The 15,539-nt window shown below is 39.7% G+C and overlaps 1 protein-coding gene across 2 annotated transcripts in view; it reads right to left on the bottom strand.

Moving 5' to 3' along the window:
- XRCC2 (homolog of X-ray repair cross complementing 2 (XRCC2)) overlaps positions 1 to 15,539 on the bottom strand; it is a 144,257-nt gene that overhangs the window by 46,448 nt on the left and 82,270 nt on the right. For both annotated transcript variants that reach the window (XM_090002693.1, XM_090002694.1), the window contains exon 5: positions 6,406 to 6,465. In XM_090002693.1, coding sequence (XP_089858819.1) covers positions 6,406 to 6,465 — 60 coding nt within the window. The remainder of the gene's footprint in view (positions 1 to 6,405; positions 6,466 to 15,539) is intronic.

Genomic DNA, 15,539 nt, shown 5'->3' with positions numbered 1-15,539 from the left:
AAAAAAGAAAAAAAAAAAACAATACAACAAGATGTGAAATCTTCTCCAATGAAGTGATAAAACACTTCTCTTCAAGTGGCAAACACTTTTGCAAACGGGCACGGAAACCGAGGTAGCTTTTCCTCAAGATTTAGTACTTCCGCGGCTCTGATACCACTAAATGAAATGGGGATCTTCGAAACACGAGCTTAGATTAACAAGGGCAAGTGTCAAGAATGACACTAAAGCATAACCCTTAAAAAGGGTATAACTGGAAAGAAAATAAAAATAAAAATGTATTCTTTATTGATATGAAAAACCAATTGCTTAAGAAGCATTGGAGTAAAATACAAGAGGGGCTGCACCCCTTTATATACACAGCTGAAAGAGGACTCAATAGAGCTGTTGGACACAGTCCAACAGCTCTATCTCTATTGCTAGTCAAGTCTGGACAGGACTTGACTAGCAACAGTCATTCTAGTTCAAACTGAACTAGATGACATAAAGACAAAAAAAAAAATAAAGGAAAAAATTATAGAAAAGAAAGAAATGAAAAATGTATTTATATATATAATAATATAATATTATTATATATACAAATATGTACAGTTTTACATTTTAACACTCCCATCATGAAATTGCAGAATAGCTGAGCTAGTTACAGCAAGCCATATTCATAGATATCGACTATATATTGAAAATATCGCCTATATCTATCTTTTTAATGGGAAACCGATAAGTAAAATATTACGAGATTTTCAAATTCATATTTATTGTGATATTATCAAGATATTATCATGGTAATATCATGATATTTTCAGTCACTTCTACTTTTATATATGTTCACTACATTTTAAATATGTATATTTTTCTTTTATATTTTCTAGATTTCAAAATTCTTATAACTTTTATTTACATTTTCACAATAACTTTATTATGTAAAAATTCTTTTCAAACTTATTTTTGCTATTTGTATATTTTTTATATTTTTATAGTGCCGAGATTTTTATAAGATTTTTGTGAGATTTATCAATGCAACCTTTATTATCGTGAGATTTGGCTTACTTATAGATAGTCAAGATTGATATTTGTGACTATGCAACCAACTTCCTTTTCAAACGATAAATTGAAGAAACGTATGTCCTAGCAGAGAGGCTTAGGCATTCAAGAGAGTCCATTTGACAACCTTTTAGGCATGAACATATTTTGAAAGAAAATTAAATTTTACATAAGATTTTTCAAGAAAATAGAATCGTAGTATAGTTCTTTTTTAATGCAGCATTGTATGCCAAAGAAAGGTAGTGAGTTGTATACAGTCCAGTCAGTGTCATTCAATTGTGTAAAGTGCATAGTGGAAATCATACGACTTGTCATGATACACAAAGAATGTAAAACCCGCTAAAAAAAAAAAATTGGACCTGGGCCGGGTCGGGTCCGGACCTGACCCGGGCCCCTCTTCATTAGGGTTTCATAACCCGACACAGAGGGAGGATTTGTTAAAACAAATCCTCTCCCCTGTGCGCCGCGCCCTGCCCTGCCCACGCCGCTCCACCCTCCTCGACAAAATAAGGAAACCCCTTGAGGGTTTCCCCGATTGTCGCCTCTCCCGAGTCTTTAAGAGAAGGGCATGAGGGGAGGGGAGGCACACCTCCCTTCTCTCCTCCTCCTCCTCTCCTCCCGACGCTGCTGCCTCTTCCCTATCGCCGCCACCGACGACCTCGCAAGGGAGCCGATACCGACGGCGGCGCCCCCCCTTCCAGGTACGCCCTCTATCTCAGTCTCCTCCTCCCTCTTCTCCTCCTTCCCCCCCCCCCCCTCTCTGTTAACTCGCCGGGACGCCGGCAGGCGGCGCACGGCCCCTGCCGCGCCCTCCCACCTCCCTCCGTGCGCATCGGAGATCCGACAGGGGGCCTACAGGGCCCCTGTCGTCCCCTTCCCTCTTTTGGGGTGCGCCGGAGTGCCGGCAGGGGCCAATGGCCCCTGCGGACCCCCTTCTCTTCCCCGTGGGAGACCGGGGCGACCGACAGGAGGTCGGTCGTCCCCCTGTCACCCTCCTCTCTTACCTTCCGGCAGGGGCCATCGGCCCTTGCCCCTCTTCTTTTAAAACCCAGCAGGGGTCGATGGCCCCTGCCAGTTTTTTTTAAGACCGATAGGGGCCTTTGGCCCCTGCCCTCCTCCTCTTTTAAAGACCAGCAGGGGCCATCGGCCCCTGCCCTTTCTCTCCATGAACGACAGGGGCCATTGGCCCCTGCCTCCTCTTTTGAAGCCGCAGGGGGCCTTTGCCCCTGCACTCCCCTCTCTCTGCTCATTTTTTTGGCAGGGCCCATCGGCCCCTACCATTCCTCTTTTTGGTAGGGGCCTATGGCCCCTGCCCTTCCTTTCAAGCCAGCAAGAGCCTTCGGCTCTTGCCTCCCTTTTCGGAAACCCAGCAGGGGCCGATGGCCCCTGCCCCTCTTTAAATATCTGGCAGGGGCCGATGGCCCCTGCACCTGTTTCCTTTGCCGGCATGGGTCATTGGACCCTACCCCGCTCTGTTTCGAATCGGCAGGAACCGTTGATCCCTGCCTTGTTTTGCAGAGAAGCCGAAACCCCAGTCCTTTATTGCCGTTTTCCCTATTCATTTAAATGCATGCTAATAACGTACCTTGCAGCTTACGCAACAGGCTCTGATCGTGCTCCGCAGCTCAACCCTCGTATTATCCTCACGCGTAGGCATACGCAGCTACACGACATCCCAAGGTAGGGTAAAGTCGCACAAGGGGCAATAGATCTAATTAAGTTGAAATAATTAAGATGTCCATGCTAGTTGTACTTAGATTTATATTACATTTGCGTGGCGTATTATTATTGTCTGCATGCTTATGAGTCGAGGTACGATTTTACTCTTCGAGTATTAATTTGCGTATTTGCTTATGGGTCGAAGGTGGTTTCGCACTTTTTGCAATACTTATGCCCTTAATTGCTTGCATATATACTTGCTTGTACGTTCCTATGGGTTGATGTACAATTTCATTCTTCGATTATTATTTTGCGTAGTTGTTTATGAGTTGAGGTGTGGTTTCGTATTTCTTGAAATACATATGCCCTTGTTTGCTTACATCCATTTTTGCCTGCACGTTTCCTTTGAGTGAGGTACGGCTTCGTGTCCCATGTATTACTTATGACCTTATGTGTTTGCCTATCTAAGTGGTCAAGGTATGGTTTGGCACCTCGTGTGTTACTTATGCGTTTTTCCCTCGATGTGCGGCATCGCAAGTCGAGAGTTGCTTGTCGTCATGTTATAATCTGCACATGCTCACATTTATGGTAACTATGTACTTACATAAATGTAGTCTTGTGCCTAACCTGTTATCACTCGTTTTCAAAACACTAGAAGTTGCACTTGTGCACTATAGTTCTTTTAAAGAGGATTTCCTTCTGCAAACCCAGGGCTCTTCAAAGTGCACAACTTTTGCAAAGTTAAGTTTTAATCCTCGCAGGATTTCGAAGTTGCATTTGAGTCCTCCCAAGTCCGCACACTTGGGAGAAATATTTTATAACCCTGATTCGAGTTGCGACCCAATTCGAATAACCCCGATCAGGGGCATGAGCATATGAATGAGTAGGGTTCTGTTGAAAGGACCCATTCTTTATTTATCAATCTAGTGTCACATGTCGATACTAAGATAAATTTTGGATGTAAGATTGACAGTGTTGTGCCTTGCATGAATGACTTAATGTGGCATCATGGCTTTTAAGGATGAATCGTGTCAATTGAGCACTCCTTTATTCTTTGTATCGTTATGAAGTTGTGTGTTGGGTGTTCCTTTTGAGAAGCCCCCACACCTCCCTGGTTCAGTATAGCGTACTGTTAGACATGCACAACATGTTAAGTACTTTGTTGATCGGACGAGAGGTCCGAGATGACCTTGCATCATGAAATATGAAAAATGTTGTTGAAGAGAATTCAAGACTTATCTTGCCATGATGTGTTGTATTAATTCTTTTGCAGATAATATCTGTTGGGGTTTCTCTTGTGGAACCATTTCCCTTTCATCGTAGTCGTACTTTTAACAAGTACGACCGTACTTTTTGACAAATACGTCTTCTTACGTTGCAATGATTGGATGAGTAGGTTGTGGCAACCTCGATGAGTGCAAATAACAAAATGTTGTGATCACCTAAATAAGTGATGTTTTCGCCTTCACCGGCAAGATACTCGAGTTGGTCGAAAGACCAGAGTATGTAGAATGAGTCTTCAGTTAACTACCCCTGATGTACTCATTCGAATCGCTGACTCCTGTAAGGAGAGAGGACAGGAAGGTATAAAACTTCGATGGACAGGCCATTAATGGCAGTTACGAGCAAAAGACTCGGCTTCCCCAGTCATCGGAGTTAGGGGAATGAGACTACCATAATTATCTTAGGTGGTAGCTCTCCATGTTTGGGATGCATCCATTGTTTATGCTGCTTTGGGGATTTCTCTCTTGGTCACCGACCGTCCCCTTAGGTGCGGACTCAGTCAGCTATCCGGGTTATCATAAAATACATAGCATAATAAACCTCCGAATCAGTCTAGGCCGTTTCTAGAGTCGTGCCTTGTGCGTACCCGCTTGGCCAGTTAATATCGAAACATAATTTAAATCAGATCACACAATGTGTTCAGTTATGCACGTATGAAAGTTATAGAGTACAATAGGTTCAATACTTATGGAATTATGTGTGTGGTTGATGAAGCATTGTATTTTGCTAGTTAACTTTTTTATGCAGTACTTTGCTTGTAATAGTTAGCTTACTTGTACCAGTAAAATGCTTGTAATAATTTTAGCATTGTGCTCATGATAGTTGCTCTATGAATCGGTTGAAATTAAATTGCTATATAATTGTCTGTCTACTTGACATATTAAATTATTCTGCTTAATTATGTTAAATATTGTCCTGTCTGTGCACCTACCAGTTTTTAGCGAAACTGACACATTTTATGGGCAGGTAATGGATAGGTAATACAGTCTGTGATGGCACGATGACGTGATGAGATCAAGATAGAGCTCTTTCCCTGACGTTTCGCTCCTGAGGACATGTTGGTAAATTTGGTATAAAATGTGTTTCAAAATTTCTCTTTTATTAAACCGTGAGTTAATAAAACTGTTTTAGTAAGCTTCTTCTTGGTTTCAACAAACGAATTCTCAATTATTGAAACTCCATTTCTAAACCATTTGATTTCAATGGTTGTGCGGGATTTGACAAAGGAAAGTTTACGCTGTAATGCGTTCAAGGTCCATCGACTTGTGGTTTTAAAAATATCATTTTCCGCTGAAGTATTATTTAAACTCTGATTATTGTATGATTTCAAAGCTTTCTAAACTATTCTAAAAAGTTACAAGTCCTGGATTTTTGGGGCGTTACAAAGAAGGTGAAAAATATTCAAGTGTTCATGCAAGTAGACTATAAAATATTAAAGCTGCAGAGTGCCACGCATGGAAGTTTAAAATCAGCTATGATGAATATGCTGCTGCAGCAAATGATACAATGAGGTGCACCAAAACAAGGACGCCCACGGATATGTAAAGAATAGGAGTCCATGAGTCATTCAATCATGTGAGAATAGTCCCAGAATATGCAAGTAGGGGGATGGTTCTGGGGTTTCAATGACCCACTGGATGTTCACGGAGATAGAATTCTTACATACATAAATGTTACATATACTGTTACTGCAAGCAGGTTCATCTTTGCATTACCAACAGCCTACTAATGTTCTTAGCTTTCTTTTTGTTTTAAATGAGGCCACTACATGATGGCAGAATTGCTACATGTACAGTAAGTGATTCTCAGTGTGTGGGTGTGCATATGCATGTGCATGAGTTTTTAGTTTGCACCAATTTCCATGGATGTTAACAAGTCCGCCAAAACATTTTTGCCCTAGTGCCTTCATTAGTTACCACCAGTATGCCACTTCACTAATTCTACCAAGGCTAAAGGTCACATATATCCAATGCACTCTGCAAAATGTATGAAGATAATTTGCAGTAAATGAAGCATAACAACATAACCCAGATGGTGAAAATTAATCTCAAGTACCAGCATCAAAGTTTAACAATCATTAAGGGAAAAAGTGGTCTGTACACATGCAGACACGTAAATAAATATATACATTTCTGTGCATACCATGAGCTGCTAAAATCTACATATTTTAATGGATGCCAACAAGTGCACCTGGTCTTCTTGCCCTTCATAATTTTGAGAATTCCATGGGCGACACCATGTATAAGGTTATAAAGAGAATGAACTAATGGTTACACTAGGAGCATAAGCTGAGAAGCACGTTTACACCGTAACAAAAGAATAATAAACGACCAAAAAAACAAACACAATAGAAAAAGGCTTCACAGAATAAACAGTAGAATTTCATTTGACTTTAGTAGTTAACCAAGGTGTTTGAATAACAACCTATTATCACGTACAGGCCATGCACTGGATGCACGATCAATCCAATAGAAAGCATTGATGCTGGGAAAAACATTCAACAAAAGTATCTTACATCTTCTGAACACAAATATATTTATAATATAATACTTCCAATAATAGCATGAAGGTTGCTGGAATAATAACTAAACCAATAAAAAGGCATATAACAACAAAAACACACATACATACATGTATAAAGTAATGAAATGGGATTAAAATATATAATTGATACATGCAGTAATCATTTCAATGTTAAGTTTGTGAACTGAATCACAAAAAAGGAAAACGAGACAGTAAGTTGTTAAACAATAACAAAAATGAATCAACAATTCACGAACCTCAGGAATAGCAATTTCAACATAGAATGAAAAGTATTTCATAGGCCTTCATGCCTAGAGATTATTATGGGGAGCAGAGAAAACATTAAATAGACAATGATGAAACATCCTAGAGACATTCAAGGGATGTGAGTGTAATAAACTAACACAAAATTACAAGATATATCAATGGGCTCTAAGGCCAAATACATGCCACTAAAGGAAAATACACAAGCCACTAAGGGCAAATGACAAAGGCACTAAGGCAAAAGAGAGCATTCAAGAGAGAACACAAAAAAATATTAATTTTCAATAATAAAATGACTTTAACAAGCATATTTTACAATGGGAAGGAACCTATATATATAACGAAAATATATCCAACATTTGTTAACATATATTGTCATTATTTCCTTCTTGTAATAGGGTCGGCCAAGTAGGGGCCGTATTGTAAAACTTATTTTTATTTTTTTTGCTTTTTGTTTTTTGTTTTTTGTTTTTTGTTTTTTGTTTTTTGTGTTTTGTTTTTTTGTTTTTTATTGTTAAAGCTGAATGGGACCATTGTGCTTCCCTCTTTTGTCTATTTAAGGGGATTCTTTCCCATTCTATGCTTCTCTAAGCATATTTGTGACCAATACAAGATATATTTTTATATTCTTTTTTTCTTGAGAGTTGTTATTGTGAATCTCCTTTGTGAGATTGTAGCTGGCCCATAAGTGGCCCTTTTGTATTTGTGCTCTCTTGTACCCTTTAGTGGCATTCTCTTTTGTTTCATTACATGGTATCAGAGTCTTGCGCTCTTGAAAACTTGTGAATTCAAGATCGGGTCGTGTTGAAGGCTCGAGAGCTCATGTACACGCTTGTTAGTGGATCTTCATCAACCTATCTCTATCTATCTTCCTCTAATGGCCGATAAAGAAGTTGTAACCGTTGTTCCTGTAATATCGCATTTTTTTCACACAGTTAAATTTGAGATTTTTGATTTTAGGCAGATTCTCGATTTTAGGCAGATACTTTTGAGTCTCGGTTTGACCCCAGGTCTCATTGTCAAGGCCTAAACGAGTCACTTAAAATGTGAGAAAGAATTTTATTTTTTACCTTTAAATTCGAGTAAATTTTAGGTTATTTTTCCGACGAATTTTAGAGGCGAAATTCAATTTATATATCGTTGGATGCGCCTCGAAATTCTGAGCATAACGGTATGTTACTTTTCTGAATTCGGGCTACTATTGACCCGAAAATCGTATTTTTTCGAAAAATGAGCAGTTTGTCGGTTCGAATCCGGATTTGGATCGGACCGGATCTGATGGATTTGATCCAAATTAATATGGATCTGGACTCTATCCAAGACCCATATTAATCTGTTATTGATCCAACTCAAGACCCATTTGGATTTTTGGAGATGGATTCGAATCCAGATCCAAATCCATGTCCATCGAATTTCTACTTTTAAATTCATTAGATACTTTTAAATTGGAGTTAATTAATGTTAAGAAGCCTCCCAAGTTAATTTGGCAATTTTTAGAAGCTTTTGAAATTTTATTTATTATTTAATATTAATTAATTAATTAATTTAATATAATTCCGAAAATGTAACTTGACATTTATGTAAGACTCTTAGTAGAGCCCTTAAACACACCTAGAAGGATCTAAGAAGGTTTGAGAGACATAGAGTTCATATGAATTAAAACTTTGAAAAGTCAACTTGGAATTTTAAAATTTTCGGAACTCTCAAGACAGAAGAGAGTTCCCGGTGGGGCTGCACCCTCTTCTCCAGCCCATCTAAAAGGGGCTGGAGAAGGGGGGGGGCGTCCCCCCTTAGAGCTCTATAAATAGATAAAAAAAAAAGTAAGGGAAAGAAAGAGAAGGAAAAAAGGAGAAAGAAAGAGAGAAAAGGAGAGGAAAAAAGAGGAAGGGGAAGAAGAAGTAGGCTACCTTCTTTAATCATCCATCATTTTCACCATCAAATCCATATTTCTTTTCAATTTACATGTAAGGTACGGGTCTTTCACTTGTTCCGAATGAGAAAAAGAACATGGATTATATTTTCATGCAGTGTTTTAGTAGAAATCTATGTGGAAGAGTAAATCTGAATATTTACTCTACGATCCATACAACAACAACAACTACGCCTTCATCCCAAAACAATTGGGGTCAGCGATATGAACCAAAAAAGAAATTCATTTTGGGTCTTCCACATGAATCCTTTTCCTCCAATCATTTCTATCCAATGCCATGTCCTCGGTGAGGTTCAAAGCATTCATATCCTTTCCTATCAACTCCATCCAAGTCTTCCTAGGCCTACCCCGACCTCTTTTAACTAATATATTTTCCCATTTCTCCAACCTTCTAACTGGAGCATCATTAGGCCTTCGCCGAATATGTCCAAACCACCGTAAACGATTCTCTCACATCTTATTTTCAATGGGTGCAACACCTACCTTCTTACGTATCTCCTCGTTCCGAATCTTATCTTTTATTGTATTTCCACACATCCATCTAAGCATCCGCATCTCAGCTACACTCATTTTTTGAATATGATGTCTCTTGGCAGCCCAACATTCTGTACCATATAGTAAAGCGGGTCTAATAGTCGTCCTATGGTTAAAATTAATGTATTTTCATCTTTTTCAGAATTTATTTTGGGAATACATCTATATATATATATATATGTACATATATATGTGTATATATATATATATATATATATATATTTCTGTACATGTTTTTCCCAATGATAAAACAGAGTTTTTATGGTAGGTTGAGTGTGAGTTTCATGATAAATTTTGATTCCCATGAATAGTCTTATGTATGAGACAGTTGGAAGCATGTAAGCCAGTAGAAAAAAAAATATACAGCTATATGTGTGTTGTGATATGACAACCATCCTTTATACTACTTGGAAAAATTGATTTAAAAGTAGGATTTTGTGGATCTATTGGTCGTTTATGATTTATCATTAGGTATTGCAGATCATGTTTAATAATCATTTCATGTTATTATGAGACAAGTCATGTTGTATATTGCTTCCATGTTTAGGCAACCCAAGAATCTGTTGTTTTAACAACATTTATGTGTATTGATTTGTGACCCGGTTCGGTTTAAAAGCATATATATATATATATATATATATATACACTTGGTATTGCAGGTGTACTGCAACTGGGCAGCCTGGAAGCCCTGCTGAGTGTTCGGCTGGCCAGACTGGGTTCTGTCAGGCCCAGTCCAGACACTTGGCTGGGCTGGTGCAGGCCTGGCAGCCCCCTGTTAGGCCCAACTTGCATAGTTTTCAAAAGAAAAAAAACTGTTTTGTGACCTGGTCAGTAGCCGGTAGGATGCTGATAGGCCTAGTCTGTCAGGCCCGTCGAGCCTTTCCAGGCCCAGCCAAGTGGGCTCGGTTGGGCATGTAACGCCCCAAATTTCAAACTTGCGAACCTTTTCAGAAAATCAGGCAAAAGACTAGAAATATCTCTTTCCTTCAGAGTTTGTTTATGAAATCAGCGGAAGATTTTTCTTTGATAAATCATAAGGCAAACTGACAACTTTGGGCACGTTAGCTAAAAGAACCAAAACTCACAAGATTCGGATATCCTAAGGAAAATCCGATATAAACCCATAGAGCAGGAAGAAGAAGTCTTGAAGCCATCCTGCAGCCGCGCCATCGCCCGTAGTATACATAATCATCACCTGTACCCATAGAATGGGTTAGTTTCGCGAAAAACTAGTAGGTGCACAAGAGAGACTAACAGGAAACTGAATTAAGTACATTTAATTCAGTAGGCTACGCAGTTTAAAGCAAATAGGCAGTTAAACAGGTAAACAATGCAAGCAGGTGAATAGTGCAAATACGTAAGTAGTACAAGCGAATAAGTAGTGCGAGCGAGTAAGTAATGCAAGTGAGTCAGCAGTGCAAGCACGTAAGCAGTGCAAATGCATAAGTAGTGTAAGCAGTAAGCAGTTCAACGCAAGTAAGCAGTGCAAATGAGAAATGCAGCATACGATTCAATTGATCGTAGACTGTGAACCACCACGCAACTAGCTAGTTCTTGTTCCTAGAACGAGGTCTCTGCATCTAATCACCGTCAGGACATCGTTTGTCGTTCACTACTTCTAACAAACGCTTTGTCCTGAACAACCTTAATCTATTCTCATCTCTCGAGGCCTCACACGACCAACTATCACCTGTTATGACTCACAAAGGCGTCATACTTCCTCCGAAAAGCTCACCCTTCCGTAGAAGGTCCAAAACGTAATCACTAACTCAAATCGCTAACGATCTAATTCTCACATCTGAGTCCTGCATGTAATCATGCTAAAATAGAAAGTCAAAACTATGAATTCATAGTTGACTATCACAAACAATCTCAGGAGATCGTCACAGCTCAACATAACTTTTTATGGTAAGGAAAAACATAAGATCCACGTCGGATCGCTCGGTCCGAGAGATATACGACCGAACAAGGAATTACTACCCTAGAGGGTATACCTGATCTTGGACCATACACTTCCTCACAGGAGTTCACCGACTTCGCGGTTACCCGTTCGTGGACAGTGCATATCCTCACAGAGATTCTATCGCTCTAGCAGGGTCACCTGATCTTGATCATACATACCCCCACAGCGAACCCTTTGGGAAGCGGGTCCCCAACAAATGTCATATCCAATGAAAATCATTGCGATACACACATCAACGCAAATAACCGCTCTCAGGGTCAATAGCCACTATTACCATCAACAAGATCAACGCCAGATCACCTGGTCTAGGAAATGTATAACCTCACAAGGAATTTCGCCCTAGATGGTATACCTGGTCTTGGACCATACACTTCCTCGCAGGAGTTCATCGCCTTTGCGGCTACCCGTTCGTGGACAGTGTACATCCTCACAGAGAATCTACCACTCTAGACGGGTACCTGGTCTTGATCATACACGCCCTCGTAGATAATCCTTTGGAGATCAGGTGCTCGACAAACACCCCACTCAGTGATACATGTATTAATAATTGATCGCTCCGAACCATTGACCGCCTCGGGGTCAGTAGCCACAATATGGGCACAAGCATGTATATCAGCGTTATGCATCATATCACTTCACACAGAAGCATATAATCCTATGCATCGTGTTATTGTCACGAGGAACATTACAATCCTCAAATAGAACCTCAAAGCATGCGTAAACGACACAGGAGAACACGCAGATATGGAAATCCAGTTGATTCTATGGGTGAAGGGTAACTAACTCTACCCGTCAGCCAAACAAAAAAACTGAATAAAAAGAGCACTCATAACAATGCTCGTAAAACATACAATTACCATCAAATGGCTCAGTCCATCAACAAGTAATTAAATTAAGCGTAAGCCATAAACCATTGCATCACAAGCCATTCATAAGCAATCATACGGCAACAGTTATATCACAATATATAAACAGCTTATAAGACAAGCGGCCACATCAATCCTAGTTGCCACCAGTTTGTAAAGTACGAGCCGTATGCAATCACATCAATCATAAGAGATGCAAGCCAACAAGTGCTACGCTACAATAAGCACCAAACAGTTTGACCGAGGGATAAAGCAAGTCACATGCTAATATGTAGCAACTGCCATAATGCTATTATTATAAGCATTTAACTAGTATGAGAAGCTCCATATTACTCCGCAAAGAACTGCGTAAGCAGTTTAACCAACTAGAGTAACGCCTTGACAGGCGTGCACAGCTCAACGAGTAACATACTAAACTACCGAGCAAGCAAGCGAATTAGTAGTGCAAGTGAATCAGTAGTGCAAGCGAATGTCACGACTCAACGACCAGTGTGAACAGACCTTATGTTTCGATAATTACGAACCTGCGGGTACGCGCAGGCAAAACGTAGAACCAACTGAGACTAGTTCGGGCGTCTGTTATTCTATGTATTTTCAATAACCCGAATAGCTAGTTGAGTTCGCTCCAAAGGGACGACTTTAGCCGAGAGAGGATTCCCCAAAGGAGGTAGTGCCACGGACGCATCCAACATCTGCAGAAGTGTTGAGCTAACTATTGTAGCCCATTTCCCCTAACTCCAATGACTGGGGAGGCCGGATTGTTGCCCGTAGGGTGGTTGTTAACAACCTGTCCATTGGACCTCTCCCTTGACAGACACATAGAAGCGAATAGGTACGTTAGGGGTTGCTTAACTAACGACCCATTCTATGTTGTGGTCTTTAAACCACTCGAGCATCTTGCCTGTGAAGGCGAATGTGAAGCCATTTATGTGATTACAACATTTTGCATTTAGCGTTGTTCGAGGTCGGACGACTGTCTCATCCGATCATCGCAGTACTAGACGTGTCATGCACGACCACAAGTACTCTAGGATGAAGGGAATATAGCTCCTCAATAGAAGCCTCAACAGGAGTGTTTCACAAAGATGTAAAGTTTATCAACTTTATCTTTTGAAACGGCAGTACCTTGTGCCAACATTATGCATGTGATTATCTCGAATCACATCCGCTATTGCGGTATCTACATGTCTCGCATGACTCGATACCGGCCTCGATAGATGAGATACAGGTTTCTCAACAGAACACCCGCTAAGAAGTTCGCTCGAACCCCCAATTCGGGATCACCCGAGATATGCCAAAAAGGGCGAGGAGAACCGGCTAGTCACATCCTTCCAAATGCTTCGATTTGGAGCAGTCTTTGATGCTTTTGCGCAGCTCCCTAAAATCTCAAGTCGACTCTGCAGGACTGCGCACACGAAGAGCCAAGATCCTTGCGAGGTATCCCTCTCCTTAGACGAGGATGTGTCGCTCGCTCCCAATTGAACTCTTGTCGCAAGAGGGTGAGTGGTAAATGTCTCTTGCATCCTCCACGAGGATGCCCTTAAGGCATACGCAAAGAGCAAGAACTTGCACGTCATCTGCAATAGCAAGGCAATACCAACCAGAGTTGCCAGTCGAGGAAGCGGGAAGCGATACGGGAAGCAGAAGCGGGAAGCGAGGCACTTCTAAAATTTTAGGAAGCGGGAAGCGCGGGACGACTTAGGAGCGAACCAGGAAGCGTCTCGGAAGCGTCTCGGAAGCGACCTAGGAAGCGTCTCGGAAGCGACCTAGGGAGCGAACCGGAAGCGACCTAAGAAACGAAGAAGGAAGCGACATAGGATTCGAGTGAGAAGCGAAAGGGAAGCGAAAATGTAATTATATATTTTTATTTTATAAAAAAACTAAGATTTATGTCATCATTGACAAAATAAAACATGTATATAGACAATAAATAATATAAGTTGTAATTATCTAACAAATGCATCATATTGCAACTGTCAAACATTTAAAAAATTATACATCAAAAGAAGATCATAATTCACATTCTTGTTGTATATAAAAGTTTTTAAGTTGGACTACTCCAACTACATTATAAAAAAAAATAATAATTCAAGAGTTCATTAATCTGTCATCTTTCTCTTCCCCTTTAAGTCAGCAATAGATCGCGAACTTTCTGCATCATCACGTGCTTCTTGTCCTCCACGACCATGTCTTCTGCTCCTTCCTTCATTTCCTATAATAAATACGTTAAAAAATTAAAATGTTCAAAAACCATAATTTAAAATATAAAAAACACAATATCAACATACCTTGCCTAGGTCTCCGACTAAAGAAACGATCAATCCGACCATGAGGAACTGATGGTCGCTCTTGTATATCTACAGTTCTACTAGCTCTGATTGATTGATTTGTATCCTCTTCAACTTTATTTGTACGTATAATTATTGGAGGTAATGGAGCTCTTGGTTGTGCATCTTTATGTTTGGATTTGGAAATAGTGCTTGATTGTTGTGCACTATCATTCAAATCTCTTCATCGCATATCCTCTAATCTCACCGTATTTTCTTCTACAATAGGAAGTTCTGGATTGATATCCCATTTTCGACTAGGCCCTTCTTTATAGCGATTATTGTACCTTTTATAATAAGAATATAAAATATGAATGCTAATAAACAATCAATGATAAAAAAAGAGAAAAAAAATACCAAAACAAAAGTACAACACAGTTTAATTATACCTGTCAATCAATCGAAGATTGGAATGAATATACACTAAGGTATCAGCACGATCTTCATTGAGCCTATTTCTTTTAACATTGTGAATGTAACTATAGGTGCTCCACACTCTTTCTGCAGAAGATGTGCTAATAGGTTCAGATAAAACCTTAATGGCTAATGCTCTCAACTTCGGTGTATCACCACCATAAAAACGCCACCAATTAAGCACTGACATTGTAAGATTCAGTGCATCTATTCGTGCTGCATTTCGGCTAAATCTTCCACTTCTTGATGCAAAAGCCACAAGTTGTGACCTATAAAGTGTAGATAACTTTTCCAGAAGATATGACTTCAAGCGCGAGCATTGCACCGTCTAAGATATCATTATCCTTTTCTGCAAAAAAATGTTTAGTAACTATAACAAGAAAATGCAAATGAATTAATAAAAAAATTAAATCATTTAACTTTAAACTTTATTAAATAGATAGAATTAAATTTTTACCAGGAGAAACTCGTTTGACCCCTCTTGCTGCTGGGATTTTGAGATACTCTGACTCGTAATATTTTGGAGTAAGCATGTGGGCTAGACTATGGAGAGGCACATTCATTTTATCTCATCTATTTGAGACAATCTTATGAATCTTTTCATATAAATTTGGTTGTCCTTTTAGATTGTCTTTGATTTCCCCCAACATGTTGTCCATGCCTTCATACACTTCACCAATTATAGGGTCTTCCTGATCACAAAATTTAATCATCTTATAGATGGGTTTTGTAATCAA

The sequence above is a fragment of the Nuphar pumila genome, chromosome 4 (assembly GCF_984573655.1).
Source record: "Nuphar pumila chromosome 4, dmNupPumi1.hap1.1, whole genome shotgun sequence".
Taxonomy (NCBI): domain Eukaryota; kingdom Viridiplantae; phylum Streptophyta; class Magnoliopsida; order Nymphaeales; family Nymphaeaceae; genus Nuphar; species Nuphar pumila.
The sequence above is the reverse complement of the archived record's forward strand: the minus strand, read 5'-3'. Positions and strand labels throughout refer to the sequence as shown.